This window comes from Watersipora subatra, chromosome 3, assembly GCF_963576615.1.
Source record: "Watersipora subatra chromosome 3, tzWatSuba1.1, whole genome shotgun sequence".
Lineage (NCBI taxonomy): Eukaryota > Metazoa > Bryozoa > Gymnolaemata > Cheilostomatida > Watersiporidae > Watersipora > Watersipora subatra.
The window spans coordinates 47,868,733-47,885,374 of NC_088710.1; the positions used below are offsets into that span (position 1 = coordinate 47,868,733).

General features: G+C 35.3%; 2 protein-coding genes across 3 annotated transcripts in view; one reads left to right on the top strand and one right to left on the bottom strand.

The window, feature by feature from the left end:
* The first annotated feature begins 103 nt into the window (after positions 1–103).
* LOC137391992 (3-oxoacyl-[acyl-carrier-protein] reductase FabG-like) lies at positions 104–4,740 on the top strand. Its single transcript, XM_068078570.1, has 5 exons — positions 104–289; positions 1,801–1,967; positions 3,171–3,269; positions 3,959–4,140; positions 4,510–4,740. The coding sequence occupies exons 1-5, from the start codon at positions 117–119 to the stop codon at positions 4,738–4,740; spliced, it is 852 nt and encodes a 283-aa protein (XP_067934671.1). The 5' UTR covers positions 104–116.
* A 44-nt stretch (positions 4,741–4,784) lies between these two features.
* LOC137391990 (uncharacterized) overlaps positions 4,785–16,642 on the bottom strand; it is a 36,982-nt gene continuing 25,124 nt past the window's right edge. The window contains exons 5-10 of one of the 2 annotated variants that reach the window (XM_068078569.1): positions 15,932–16,036; positions 12,312–12,401; positions 11,251–11,343; positions 10,515–10,686; positions 8,269–8,525; positions 4,785–5,192 (exon numbers count right to left, since the gene is read on the bottom strand). In XM_068078569.1, the coding sequence (XP_067934670.1) occupies positions 4,998–5,192; positions 8,269–8,525; positions 10,515–10,686; positions 11,251–11,343; positions 12,312–12,401; positions 15,932–16,036 (912 nt within the window). In that variant the 3' untranslated portion in view covers positions 4,785–4,997. Of the gene's footprint in view, positions 5,193–8,268; positions 8,526–10,514; positions 10,687–11,250; positions 11,351–12,213; positions 12,402–15,931; positions 16,037–16,642 lie in introns of both variants that reach the window. The other variant, XM_068078568.1, reaches the window with a different exon arrangement.

Below are 16,642 nucleotides of genomic sequence, written 5' to 3' on the forward strand. Positions count from 1 at the left end.
GAGTTGCATGAACCTTTAAACAATGTGACATATGTTTACTTTACTAACTTGCTATCACAGCATCATCAAGTGTCAGTTAACATCTACTTCTCCGGCTAAACCGGTTTGTCAACACCATGTCAATGGATTGGAACACCGGTCGAAGATTTCCTAAGTTAAATGTGGAAGAGACAAAAGGCAGATTTAAAGATTATGTGGTGCTAGTAACGGGTGGTTGCTCTGGAATAGGGAAAGCAGCTGTGGAGAGATTTGCAAGTGATGGAGCAACAGTATATGCATTAGATATCAGGTATGTACATGTATCAACTCATTCACTGTTTAAGAGTAAATAACTCCAGCAAATTCTAAGTCAACCTCATCAATAAAACAATCTCAACTAGCATTACAATATCACATTGTGACTGGGCAACTGTAATATTAGCTACTTGTTCCAGCTAACAATGATTATTTACAAATGCTCTAGTAGTTAATTAATCCAGTTTATTTTGCTCATAGATGATACGAAACGAACACTTGAATGGTAAAGAAATTAGCTCTCCAAGTTTATAAACTCAACACTTGAACATGTTTTTGTATGCGAATCGTACAAACTATCTACGAATAAAATGAAAAACTAATGAACATTCAAGCAGAGCTAAAAAGACATGATTTGAATATTGTGGCTTCTAAGGCATGTATAGAATAACATCGTCATGCGAATTCATCAAACAACTGTTGTCAGTAAAAGGCAGAATTATTTTTCAACTAGTCACAAATCATATTACAAATATCGAAATAAAAATGCAATAGTGAAATGAATCTCTCATGCATTACTTTAGTATTTAACTATTGTTCATTTTAACTAACAGTTTGATACTACATAATCAATACGTAAGCTGATTAATGCAATCATTACGCCAATTAACTATTATTATCAACAAATATTACAAGTCAATCACATAATTGTATTTTATAACTATTATTTTATAAATAACTTTCATGATATGGCTACACTGAATGCTGGTCTTTGAACAATTTAATATCATGTTCCACAATTAAAAAGAATTATTTCATTATGATATGACTCTTGAGTATGTTTGGAAAGCTACTAAACCGGCTACCTAATTTTGAAGTGATAGGAACAGTTTTACATTAACTTAGCTTCTATACTTTTACCAACAAAATAAAAATTGAGTTAGACCTAAAAAAACAATATAGGCCTACCTAAAAGAAGTTTGGTGTTTATTTTTTACTTTAATAACAACTCTTCGCCTAGTACAGATTCAGTTGAACGATTTTAGAAGCCAAAATCTTCACAGCTGATGTGATTAAATACAAACCTCAATGAAAGCTAGTAAATACACAATTGTAAGTCTACCTACACAGATGTTTCACTATGTATTATCGCAAAACAAAGTAAATTATAATAGCTTATATTTTTTTGAAAATTTTTTATCACCCTTACTTCTATTACGGTAGCCTAGCCGGGATTTAGTGTTAATAGGCAACATTTTTTATCAGATAGGTTACAGGATTTAAGAGTGTCCAAGGAACCTGTATACCTGAAAGATAACAATGAAAAAGCTAGACAGCAAACATACAAACACATCTCAATGTAGTCATAGAAGCAACAGTCAAGGTATATTTCAGCATACGATGCTTAATATTTCCAACATATAAATATTAAAGCACTATAGCGACAATAACTATTAATCAAATATCCCATCATGACAAAGCTAGCCAGCTAAATGATTCAATTACTAACATCTCTTCAACACCTTTTTCTAGATTAACTAATTCAGTTTTTTGTTTGTCTTGCAGAGTGCAAGCAGAAGAAGACTTTATGAAAGCTTTTGGGAAGCGAGTAAAATGCATTCAACTAGATGTTACGGACGGAGAAAAATGCAAAGAAGTAGCGGCAGACATTGCCAGCAGGCACAATATCATTCATACTTTGGTCAACAACGCGGCTTACTTTGGTTCTAAAGGTAGCTGAAATCAAACCGTTATTTAGCACAATGAACTTAGCTCAAGCAGTGCCTTTTTCTCTTACTATATGACTAATAAGAGCTAAGAATATATAAGAAAGTAATTGAAAGCTACACTTTATGGAGTTGTGGTTTTTAAAGTATTTTTTCACCAAACTGTAATGCCAATATTTCCTATATATAAACTTTAGAATTAGACAACGGCTGAACAACTTGAGGTTTCATTACACAAACTAAATGATCTACCACATGTAGGAAGAATTAAATGTCAACCCTAATCAATTATGAGATATATTCTTCTGCTGTAATTGAGAAACCTTTTCACCAGTTTACTCTTGTGGAGTGACCCATTGCAAACTTTGAACTACTAGCACAGGGGCAGATGAAATTATACATTGATGTCGGGTAACACTTTGAAGCTAGTCGTGTCAAGCACAAGGCAAGTCCCCTGATCTTTGACTGTATTAACAGCTTTCCATCGACTGTGAAAGCACTCAGGGTAGCATAACTCCTGTACAATTCCTTTTGAACTGAAAATCATTTAGAAGCTTCAGGTTGTGAGAATGAAAAAATCAGAAATCAAATCTAGCAAATAGTTTTTTGCACGCTTTTTCAAAAATAATAAGTTTTAGAGGTAGCTGAAGAACCGATGGTTGATGTACACCGAGTCTAATAGTGTGTATATTTTGTGTGAGTAAATAAACAAATAGTTTCAGTACAAAGCTATTGATGATGAGGAGAAGCTTTCTAGGTTTGTCTGTTTTTGAACTTCACTATTAAGAATTTCAGTCAGTATGTCATTAGAAACTAATGTTCTGATGGCAGCCCATTTCTATCTCTTGGTCTTTAGAAGTACTTTGGTGACAAGAACTGATAGTTCAATCAACTTGAAACCTTGTAATTATACTGAAAACATATGCCACACATATCGACAGAAAATCCATAATTCTTCATATAAACTGGAAGTACAAAAAAGCAAAGCAAAACTATGAAACAGAGTTTATTTGGAAGTTGGATCTGGTGGCAAAACATTTTCCTGAATTATCTCGTGCCCAGACATCAATCTTGTCGACGCTAACTAGTAATAATTATTCATTGTAGTTTAAAATCGCTTGTTTGAATCAAGTGTCTTAAATAATTAGATATGTACAGTGTATATTATCACGGATTCAGAAGTTGTCTGATAAACTTGCTGTCTGACAGGCATCACAGCTACCAGAGACGACTGGATTAAAAGCTTTGATGTTAATGTTATTGGCTACTCCAATATGACCCAGGCAGTTGTGCCTTATATGAAGAATGGTGAGTAAGATACTTTGTGTGATAACACTGTGACAGGAAATAGTTATATAGTCTGTGTTCAGTTTTTAAGATTTTTCATTCCTGAAAACTTAATCGCTAAAACTGGACAGCTCAACGTACAAACAACAAACACTGAGATTTATATATATAGACTACATGAATGCCCGGCGTTGCACAGGTAATAAAAACAGCGAATAAACATAGGCAGGTAATGTAGTTGCCCGTCACTAATTTGAATAAGCTAGTATATTTATTTCTGCATGGACTAATGAAAGCCATGAGAGTAAGTTTTAGTGGCATTGCTTTAGACGGCATTGCTATGCATATTTTAACCCAGATAATGACTATCTGCCCAATAAATCCATTGTATACTGTGTAGCTTAATGGGGTAGCTTGTTAGCTTGTGAGTGGAAGGTTCCGAGATCAAATCCTCTACCATGCAGTTTTTCATTGCTAGATTTTAGTCGCTATAACTGGACACAGGGATAAAAACAAAAAGACAAACGCTACGATTTATATATATAGACTAGTGGTGATGCTAAGACTCCAGCTAGACATAATAGACATTCCAGCTTTGGATACGATGTTGAATAATAGTTGTTTTAACCTCACAACCATTACCAAACTTATTTAAGCTTGTATTAGCAAGGTACTAGCAATATCATTAGCCTTCTGAGCGATCATTGCAGGAGCTGACTGCAGCATCGTCAACATGAGCAGCATCTCAGGCCTACGAGCTCAGCCTATGAGATGGACTTACTCAGCGACCAAAGGTGGCATCTGTTCTATGACTAAATGCATGGCACTCGATCTCCGAGAGAATGGCATCCGAGTTAATTGCGTCTCCCCTAGTTGGGCCTGGTCACCAGAGGTATGTTTGCCAAAAGTCAATTTAAAATAGACATAGTAATTATCTATGTATTTAACCAACATATCGTTGGTTCCACGACCATAAAAGTCTGGTTAAGAACTACGATATTCAATACGCAGAATAACTCACTCTTGTTAAACTATCACGAGATTGCTATACCAATGAAAGCCTGTGTTCCAACCTACCTCAAATGGCAACAGCACTCCAGCAACGCGTCAAGGCTTTGTAATTCTAATGCTATACAAATTCCTGAAAGACAGCTTATCGTTTTAAGAGAAACAAGTTCTGATACCTGATAAAGTATGTAGTGCACATTTGCATGAGCAAAGATGCGCTGCACCTTTAGCTAGATATGCAATTGTTCTACAGGTAGCCAAAGCAGCTAATTATGATCGAGAGAAAAGTGAAGAGACATGGCAAAGGTTTTTCATTAATGGTCGACTCGCTGAAGTGGAGGAAGTGGCTGCAGTCATCGTATTTCTTGCGAGCCGAGATGCATCTTACATAACTGGTAGCGATATACCAGTATGCGGCGGTTATCTAGCTATTGGACCGGAGCAGCGAGGAGAAAATTCGTCATTCGCAGGAACCGAGTATTAGCTACTATGAATGTACTATTTCGGTTAATTCCTGAAATTAAGGGATTATAAATAACACGTTTTATTGATATAGAATATGGTTTCATTGAAGTAAATATATACAAACGAGTACCCTTGACCTTGTAGCTTAACAACAGAAAACCTTATAACAATGCTTATGTAAAACAAAAGTATTACAGAGACTCTTTACATAGATTAGGAAGAATATACAAATAAAGTGACTGATTCGAGTTATATTCATAGAGCAACCGCTGGGGTTCACTCTCCAGTTGCTACATCAGATTCCTTTGCTGCATCAGCTTCCTTCCCGGCATCCACGTCTCCTGCATTCTCTTTGTAAAAATATTTCTCAAGTAAATCATTGGTGACAGCTTTTATGCCTTCATCCTTGTGGTACTCGAGAGGTTCAATGCAGGCCAGGCCTCCTGCCTCCTCGAACTGCTTGGTGCAGCCCTACAAAGTGATGTGGGGATGGGCTAACGTGTTATTATATGTACAATGCAAAACGCTCACACAAACTAATAATTTGTTGTCATGAAACGATTACAGTGAAAGTGGTATTTGTAAGTGCTTTGATAAAAAGTATTTATATCCAACCTTTGCAACCTAACCAGCGATGTACCATAATCTTCCACTAAATAACTTACCATGGTATAAAATATATTAATACCGCCAACAATAATATATTAGTTGAAACATTATAAAGTGACTTGGAGCATTTGAAACACTCGTTCAATATTATCTCCAAACTACAGTAACTGGTTGGATAGACAATAAACCAATGAGGCTCAGAGGTGGAAGAAGACAGTAGTTAGAATTCCAGAGCGGAGCTGGTTTTCTCCTGAATATACATAAAATATGTATATAACATATATTTACATATATGTTACATTTATATACTATATATACAGTGAAACATGGATAACTCGAACTTCACGGGACCGAGCGAAAGTGTTTGAGTTATCAGAGCGTTCAAGTTATCAGAGCACAGTCACAAGTGAATGTATTTATCAGTAGATACATATACAAACTACATGTATATATAAAACTAAAGTATAGGTTGTTTGTTGTAAGTTAAAGGGCATCTGATGTAGCGTTTTAAAGTATTTATCAGAAAGTATAGATATTTTTTATACACTTGACATTTGTGTGTTGTTTAAGGTGATGTGACTGCCAGAACTTTTTCAGATTAAAATTGGCAAAACCTAATCGCGGTTAAAACGCTCAGAAGACATTTTTTCTTCTGAGTGTTTTACTCGAGATCAATTTTGCCAATTTTAATCTTAAAACGTCTTGTCAGTCACATCACCTAAAACTGCAAACAAATCTCAGCCCAATAGAAAAATATCTATTCTTTCTGAGAATTTTTAAAACTGGACATAAGTAAACATTTATGACCAATGCAGAAAAGCATGCTTTACATCTGATCAGTTGTTTCATTTAAAAAACTTATCGAGTGTAGTCTGTGACAAGGTATTTTTTTGACAAAGATCAACAGTGTGACTTATTGTAGAAATAGATTTTAAACAGTTATTATAGTCCTTAAAAACTTGTTAGCCTTTTCTAACAAAATTGGCCCATCGAACGGGTATGCCTTCACTACGCACTTGTCTAAACCAAGTCAATAATACACCATCCAAATCATCGTGCGACGTTGAACGATCTCTTAGCCTTGATGAATTTTGGTCACATAACGATCTTATTCTTTCTTTTTGTTTAATCCATGTTGACACTACTTTTTGGAAAATTTTCTCTTTTTGATAATGCTGATAGCTTTTGTCCTGCTTCAATTTCCTCGAGTACTTTAAGATTGTCAGAAGGTTTCCACGCTTTTCTTTGCTTGCGTGATGCCATCGTAAAGCGGATGTCTGTTGTAGCGGACGCCAAGCCACGAGCCTATTTGTGACATTTTATCTTTATGTATCCGCATATAATCACTGTTACATGTATTTTGCATGCTGTGTCTATCTTTATTAAATTTTTATCGCTAATACCTTCTAACGTTTATAGCTTGGCCGTAACTAAGCGAACGTCTTAGCGACCCTATTAATCATTTTTATGCGATTTCTTTTTCGGTTCCATTATACGGTACGGGGGAAATTATATGTACACTATACGCGTATAAAAAGCGCTTTCGTTAAGAAAGCAGAATAGTCTCAGCTCCGCGACTAGTGGAAACTCCTTCGAAATAAATTGAACGGAAACCACGTTTGTGAAATCGGCAAAAAACTGTTCGAGTTAACGGTGCCGAGGTCGAGTTATATAAAGCCATTTATCATTGCGTGGGAACGGACCAAGCAAATCCATTCGAGTTAACCATGTGTTCGATATATCCGAGGGCGAGTTATCCATGTTTACTGTATGTTACATATATGTTACATTTATATACTATATATACAGTGAAACATGGATAACTCGAACTTCACGGGACCGAACGAAAGTGTTCGAGTTATCAGAGCGTTCAAGTTATCAGAGCACCGTCACAAGTCCATGTATTTATTTATTTATTAGTAGATACATGTACATATACAATCTATAATATAAATTAAAAGCATAAATGGCTTGTTTCAAATTAAATGTTTCTAATGTAAAATTTAAAACTTTTTTATCACAAAGTATAGAGATTTTTCTATCACTTGAGATTGGTTTGTTGTTTGAGGTGATGTTATTGCCAGGACGTTTTTTAGATTAAAATTGGCAAAACTTGATCGTTGTTGAAATGCTCAGAAGAAAAGACATCCTTTTCTTTTGAGCCTATTAACCACGATCAATTTTGCCGATTTCTCTTAAAGTTTATGCAAAGATTAACTCACTTTACTGTGCCTGCGAAGGGCCCATCGCTAAGCGGATGTTTGGGAAAAATCAAATTTTACCAACCCTTTAGAAAATTCGTTGACAAAAATATTTTGCCGATGGTGGTAATAACGACGCCTATGAATTACGAAAAGTTGAGAATTACCTCTATGACTAAGAATAAAGTGATTTTCTAAAGCGATAACAACCGTTTCGGTAGCCGCTGGGCAAAAAACTGTTCGAGTTAACAAAGTTGAGGTCGAGTTATCTAAAGCAATTTATAATTACGTGGGAACGGACCAAAGAAACCGTTCGAGTTAACCATGTGTTCGAGCTATCCGAGGGCGAGTTATCCATGTTTGACTGTATATATATTTACATGTATATAAATATATAGCAAAATATATAGCATAGACTCTTCTGAATCTTCACTATAATAAAAGCTGTGTTCGGCCTTTCGTCTGTCTGAAGCCACGCTAAGAGCATTAAAAAGAGGAAAAAATTGCGGCGCACAAGAATCAAACTTGGATATCCCATTTTGCAGACATGCATGCTAACCACCGCACCACTAAGCCACCTTTGTAATAATTATGCTTATACTTATTACACGTTAGCATCTCTCATGGCGCACGCAATTGTAAGGGTACTATTATAGCATAAAATCTTACAACCAAAACTAGTTATGATAAACGCAGAAGAATGTATTTGATTTTAGTTCTATATAAATTCTACATACCAGCACCCTGAACATTGCCTCAAAGTAGGTGAGGGCAACCTGGATCACCTCCCCATCATGTGACTTAAGAAGAGAAACAAATGCTTTTACTGCACCCTCCTCCATCATGGCTTCTGCCCATTCTTTCCTCCCGTGGGTTGCGATATGGCACAGACAGTAGGCAGCCTCAAGCTTTATTTCAAATGAAGAGGCAAGGAGTGAGACGAGTTTGGTTATGACACCCGAGTTGACTATTTCTTCACAGGCTTTTACATCAACTGCAATAAACAGCTCATCATGCACAAACTCATGGTAAAACTGTCTCCACCGCACTGGAGATACAGAAGCATAGGGGTGAATGATAAATTTATAATACGTAAAGTATCCTTCATCAATGTATAAAAGTCTTGTGACAATAGACTTTTGTGCGATGTTGTGTGATTAGAAATGCTCTAGGATTCTCATCAACAGATTGCGGAGAACCGTAAAGCACCTGTCGGTTTTTCTATGAACAGCCATTACTTAGCGCGCATATACTTTAGGCTGCAAAATATGGGAATCAGGCTGAAAATCCAATTCATACTTTTAGTTCAGCCACAAGATGGATAGAAAACTCATGACATCAACAAGTAGAACCCAGTCTATACTCATCTCTGAAGTAGTAGCCATAAGATTATAAATAGCATATTTTATGCTGAAGGAAATCTTAAATCTGCCGCAAGCCCTTGCATCTGTTTGACAAAATTTTTAGTCCAAAAAGAAAGCTGGCCAACATTTATATTGATAAACTTTCAAAGTAAATTCTTTACAAAGTGATTACAATAGTTGCCCAGGAAACTAAATTCTATTATATTTACTAAGATCCATGATATACAATGATATATTTAATAAACTTTTTCTCGCTTCAATCACCATAACTAAAACCAAACCTAAACATTTGATCCTCCTAAAAAGACATGTGCTTTCGTTTTACTTATCATTTAAAGACAAATGACCAATTTACTTGCTAACCCTTTACAAAGTTAGCAAAAGTCGACGCGTTAACAATAATGTTTGACAACTTTTTTGACTGAGCTTCAAAACAATTTAAAAGAATACCAAAAACTTTTAGAATACGTCATTGGTAAAGCTAAATATAGAAGAGACGATTTAAATATTATGTGGTGCTTGTAACAGGTGGTTGCTCTGGAATAGGGAAAGCAGCTGTAGAGAGATTTGCAATTGGTGGAGCAACAGTATACGCACTAAATATCAGGTATGTACATGTAGTAACGCGTACACAGCTAGAGAGTAAGCAACTCCAGCAAATTCTAAGAGTATCTACTAAAGAAAACTGTTATATACATATAATCTCAACTAGCAATACAAACCATTTTGTAGTTGGTAGTTGTACACATAATAGTGATTCAGAGGTTGAAGATTTTAACTGACGATATCACTACGCTTTCATGACACAAATGATGTGGATTGGGAGTTGTGTGCACGTTGAGTTACCAGGCAACAAGTGTTTCAATGAACATTTGCTGCTTTGTATGCTGCGGATTAACGCGGGGCTTTGTCGAGGCACATTCGAAACTAAGCAAACAAAAATAAGAACGATTGCGGGTAGAGGATGTTTAAAACGAAATAGCTTGCGTGGCACTTTCTTGCGCATCATTAGCAAGTGCCATTTCCATCTTTCGCAAAACTGAAACAATCGGTAAAAATTTGCGAGTAACAATTTCGCAGTTTCCATCTATCAGATGACACAAATTTGCAGATTAACTGTGTCATGAAACCACTGTGTATCTTGTAACTGTGTATGCACTTGTAACTGCGTATGCACTTGTAACTGTGTATGCACTAAGAAATATATTTGTGAAGACAGCATTGAAAGGGCTCCTAAATATTACAAATTGACTAAAGAACAGCAAGTTTCATCATTCAGCAAAGCAGACTATTCTCTCAATAATAGAAAACTGTGTTTAGCGAGTTATCGATAAACATCCATCCAATAAATCGCATTTATGGAATGTTCAAACAGCGAGCTGACGGAGCGCGAAACTTGCCTTAGTTGCGTCAAATTGAGCTAGTGATAATATATCCGGAGTCTAAAGCTGACAGTAATGCAATCACCTGACAGTAATGCAATCACCTGACAGTAATGCAATCACCTGACAGTAATGCAATCACCTGACAGTAATGCAATCACCTGACAGTAATGCAATCACCTGACAGTAATGCAATCACCTGACAGTAATGCAATGACCTGACAGTAATGTAATCACCTGAGAGGTTGCTGAGTAACCAGAGAGTCTCTTTGATGATGTGTCGATGGTTGCTGTTTAGAAACTTGGTGACGGTGGAGATCATGGTAGGGCACTCGGTACACGCCTTCTCACTCAACTCATCAGGTCCACTGAAGACATTGCCCAGAAACCGGAGGACAGGAGTAGCCAACTGCAAGCAAATATCAGCCATCGTTGCAACCATAAAAATGAGCCTACTAACTTGGTGACAATAGAAGTAATTGAAACACAATGCAAACTTGATCAGTTCCTTGTCCCTGACCTTGTCAATGAAGAGGAATAACTTGATGTATTTTAGTATTAGTATTTTAAAATTAAAACTATTTACACTAATATAATCATCATATTTCGTATTACAGCAATGATTTTGAGGTGAGAACAACAACCCAGTTTTGGAGACAAAAACATACAGGATACAATCAAGATAAAATACAAGATAAAATCACGTAAACCATTATAGAGAAGTTGTCATCGCTACAAACGTATTATTATAAATGACTTATAACAATTTTTCTCATTTCTCTTTAAATGAACTTCAACTATCAGAATGAGACTAGATCGGTACTTTCTATATGAGTGCTACCTCCAGTGCTATGAGTGTAAATTCCAACTGCAGTGCTACCTCTCAATGCCTAGTGAAACACTAAATCCATCGTTTGTGTTGGGGTTAAGATCACCAACTAGTGAAGGAAAATTAAGTACTACAGAGACCTACCACATTGTTGTTCAGATCCTGGTCTTCAGAGTGAATGATCAACTGCTCCACCATCTTGCTCACAGCTCCGCTTTCACACATCTTAGTCTCATTCTCTGAGCTACACGTAAGCATACAATAGATATAACACCATACAATAGATATAACATCATACAATAGATATAACACCATACAATAGATATAACACGATACAATAGGTATAACATCACACAATAGATATACCATCACAATAGATATAACATCACACAATAGATATAATATCACACAATAGATATAACATCACACAATAGATATAACACGATACAATAGATATAACACCATACAATAGATATAACATCACACAATAGATATAACATCATACAATAGATATAACATCATACAATAGATATAACACCATACAATAGATATAACACGATACAATAGATATAACATCGTACAATAGATATAACACCATACAATAGATATAACATCATACAATAGATATAACATCACACAATAGATATAACATACAATAGATATAACATCATACAATAGATATAACACCTTACAACAACACACAATAAAGCACTATTTCATACAGCATACAACTAACATGACCAAATGATTGGCAAGATCTGTCTAGACGTGTCTTTAGAATACGCTATGCTCAAAGCAGCAAACTATTGAGCGAGATAATACTTATATTTTATTATTTTAAAATTACGTTTGAAGAGTTAATGTTGCAGACACAACTCTTAATGCTGGGTAAAACAAACTCTCATGCTTTACATATAGTAAGGACTACTACTACTGAATGACAAGAAATTATGTTTACGTAAAAATTCTTGAGTGTCACACCAACAGATAAAAACTAGTAAATCATTGCTTTTATAGCGATATATATCGTATTATATATATGGTAAATGTAAAAAATGAAGCCTTTGTTCTCAGGAAACAATTAAGAGGGAAGCATAACTACCGCACCTGGCACTCAGGTAACAGAGAACCCAAGAGACCTCTGTCAGTACACTCTCCTCAAAACCTTCCTTTAGCAGCAACAGCAAAGGCTCAAGAATTCCCGCTTGCAAGAGTCGAGTCCTCTTTGAGTTGTCTCCCCGTGCCAAGTTAGACAAAGCAAATGCTGCATTTTGAATACAACCTGTGTCTGTCGACTAGAAAAATCATGCAGCCTGAAGTCAGCCTACCTTGGCACGCAGACAACACAATAATTAGACTGAAGTCAGCCTACCTTGGCACGCAGACAACACAAAAATTAGAGATGCTAAAATTACATGCACGAATAAACTGCGCAGGAAATGAACAAATGTATTATCATTGGTTGCTTACAAGTGAAACAACTGTCTGGCTTGTTTCCAGGCACATTGATAATTCTACTACCATATCAAACTAGCTACTAGCCAATCCTGACAGAAATTAGTATTGTTTCTAGATTTCTACATTAAAATGCGACTACAAATCTGACAGTAGTGATTGTCATGCTGTTTCTTGCACTTCATAATATTATTATTCATTCTGAATTTATCCTATTTGATTTGGTGAAGTAAGTCAGTTATTTATGACACATTTCTTGCACTTGAGAAACATTACAGTAACAACCTGGAGCAGTAATAGGTAGCCTGTCTTGACAAACTGTTGTTTTTGCAGTAATAGTACTAGTAATAGTACTATTACTAGTAATAGTACTATTACTAGTAATATAGTAATAGTACTATTACTATTACTGCTGCTACGTACTATTACAGTACTATTACTAGTAATAGTACAGTAATAGTACGTAGCAGCAGTAATAGTACGTAGCAACAGTAATAGTACGTAGCAACAGTAATAGTACGTAGCAACAGTAATAGTACATAGCAACAGTAATTATTGTGTCTTAGGGAATCGTTGCGGCTCTTCATGTTTTTCGTATATGCAACTAGCGAATATTAAAACATAGACTCAAACTTTAGGTGTAATAAATGCAGGCATATGGCATAATCAAAGGAACATTTATTGTAGTCTTCAGGCTATTTCAGCAACTGATACATGTATATGAGTTGTGAGGAGACACCAATTCTTATTCAAAACTAAAGCACTCGAGTAGAAAACAAAGGCAGCCTATACAAGCCTATGCTACCTGTAAGCAGCCTTAAATTTTTACATGCATAATAGGTTGCGTTTGCATCAGCCATGACAAAATTGCATTAATGTATCTTCGTTTATTCAAATTTTTGTGAGTTTTTTTTAGAATGTTTCGAACATCATTTTTAGTTTTTATTTGAAATATGCTAGCCCTAGTTATGGCACTAGTTACTGCGTGTCTTTGTATATTTTATTAATTTAAATTTAAGACTCTTTATCCTTTTGGGTGAAAAAGACTAAATTTTTTTGATATACACAGATATAAAATTTGACACACTGCGTACAGTGTGTCACACATCTTTTAGCACTTGTTATAGTAGATAGTCACTAATATTACTTGGTCATTCCTTGTTTAGACGCCATTTTAAATGGACTACACCCAGCAGAAACTGGTTACTCATAACAAGGAAGAAAATCTACTATAATAGTACTGTGTATTCATCTTCTTATGCTGCAACTTTCCTTGAGAAAAAAATGGTTGCTTACTAAGTTCGTTATACTTAAAAAGTTGCAACCAACAAATTCAAAAATTTTGTAAAGGTTTTACTAAATTTTAGCAGTTGAACTTGGAAAAGCAGAAAATTCTGCTCCAATTTGTCATTATTCTGTTACCGGAAGATTCATTCAAATAACCACCTAAAATCAAGTGAGCCATGGACTGTGTAGACTAGTAACTATCGAACAATATTTCTTCCAATATCTTGAAATGTACCGTAAAATCTCCAATTTAACGCCTCCCTTTAATTGACCGCCACCTGTATTTCACCACCAGTATAAAAAGATTGTAAAATAGAGCGCCACACTTTAATTGAACGTCACCTCTATTTGACTGCCACTTTGAAATTCTTTTATCTTAACGAACCCATAATAGCAAGTGATCAGTAAAAAATTGTCCGTAAAATCGTACTGATAATGACTTGGGTACATCAATAACAATTAATTCTTTCGTGTTTCTGTTCGAATCAAAGTCAGTTTATTTTACTTGTTCCAGAACGTATATTTGTAGCATTTGATAAATTATTAGTTTATCAATTATATCCTTGCAGGTTTATAGCATACTAGGTGAATGCTCGGCATTGCCCAGGTAATAAAAAGTCTTTGTGCACAATACTTTCTTTCATTTAACATACAACATTTATTATTCTAACTTTTAAACTTCCTATCATGAAAAAGTGTTTTTGTGCAGTTGTAATAAACTAGGAGAACAAATAAACAATGAGTTCATGAAAGTGTGTGCATAAAAAAGGGTACTGTAGCAGCAGAAGCTTGTTGTATTCAAAGTTTTGATGGATGATACTGGCACCTCTCGACACTGGTACTAACTTTAAAATGAAATATCGGACTTTCTTTGTCTGATACTTTGTTTGACTGAACGGAGAAAGAATGTAGAAGCAATTCCTACTCCAGATAATACAACTGTCCACGTGAAAATCATTTAGCTTTTATAGATTTACCGAAACAGAAAATATGAGTGTAACAGCACATTTGAAATTAAAATGACTCATTGGAGAATTACAAATTTAAAACACAGGTTATGGTAAAATTAGCTTTTTAAAAATAACAAACGCAAAAGGTAATATTCATTAATAACAAAAAGTGCACATTTTGGCCTGTGCAATCGCAAAAAGGATGTGCAGTATATGGTAACAGCGATAGGAATGATAAAAAATTTTCGTTGCTAAAACTATCGCTATAACTGGGCAGATGAACAACAAACAACCAATGAAATATAGATTAAGATTATTTGATAGCATAATTGCAGTTATATAAAGATTACGATGGATTGACACTCATAATTCCTTTTTAATTGCACATTAACAGCCAATTTTGGCTGCAAACTGTAGAAAACCTATCGATGAGTGCAATGAGCTTTTACGCAACATTGTTAAACGTAGTTATAAAATAAAATTATGCCTTCAAGTTCAGAATGAAGTAAACAAATTGAGAGCACCAACAAATCAACGCAGGGCACAGGTTACAATATCATCGCAAGCAATAAATATCGACTGGTAGAGATATTTCTTGGCTTCTCAATGCATATTTATTTAGAGATCTACTACGAGCTCGAGGCAAGTTAGCAGACTTCTTGTATCTGAAAGGGTTAATGTTGCTCCGCCCGAAGGAGAGTGCAAAACATAGGCGAAATTTGCTTCGCCCATAAAAAGGTTAAATCCATCTTTCCAAAATTCTGAACTATTTTAAAAATACAACGCCAGCCTCTATTTGAACGCCACCTCCATTTGACCGCCACTGTTATAGAGGAAGAGTTGAAACATAGTGCGTCCTGACATTCAAATAGAGCACCCTGACATTCAAATAGAGCACCCTGACATTCAAATAGAGCACCCTGACATTCAAATACATAATACTACAGCTACATAATACTACAGCTACATAATACTACAGCTACAGTTTTACATAATATTACAGCTGACAAAGGAGACCAGCAACCAAACTAAATTTCTAGCTTGAATAATTTGTATTACTCAAAATAAATAATAAAGTTCAAATGGGTGCACAACTCCACAACTTTTTAAACTTTCTGATATTTAACACCAACCTTAAGAAGAGCAATAAGGGGGAGGATGGCTCCTTGGATTATAAGTAGATCTCTGCACTGCTCACTGTCACCCGCTATGTTGCCAAGGGCCCATGCGCACTGCTCCTGTAAATAATAACGTCTCTTTATTCATCCTCATAAGTTCAATTAGTAAGTAAAGCAGTGCCTTAAATAGACATAGATAGCAGGGTATGTTGAGCATCTCCCAAGATATAGTTTACTTATTTTCAACGACCTCTGAAGGTCATACGCGTGTCTCTTCTTGAGTTTACCAAAAAAGGTGTTAAATATTAGCTAAAGTTAGCTTTTGATAGATATATTACCTAGTCCATTGCGATTGATTCATTTTAGTAATGAAGTCTTTGGACAAAAACTACTATATTAGTGGTTTTGTCTAAAACCTACCATCGAACTATTGAAGGACACATTCTTTCAAAGTAAACTACACGTAGTTGCAATAAAACATGTATTTTAATGTTTATAAAACTTTTTGGTTTATGATCGTAATAAAGTAATATATGATCCTGAATAATTGAAAAACACCAGTCCAGTTAGTAGAAATTTACCAAATTCACATGAGAGCAGATCTCCAACGAAACGTAAGCATTAGCAGTCACAACTCACAGAGATTTCCCTAGCTAATTAATACGACTTACCAATCTAGCCAACGATAACACAAAGTGTATTTTGCGTGAGCCTGAACATCAGAGT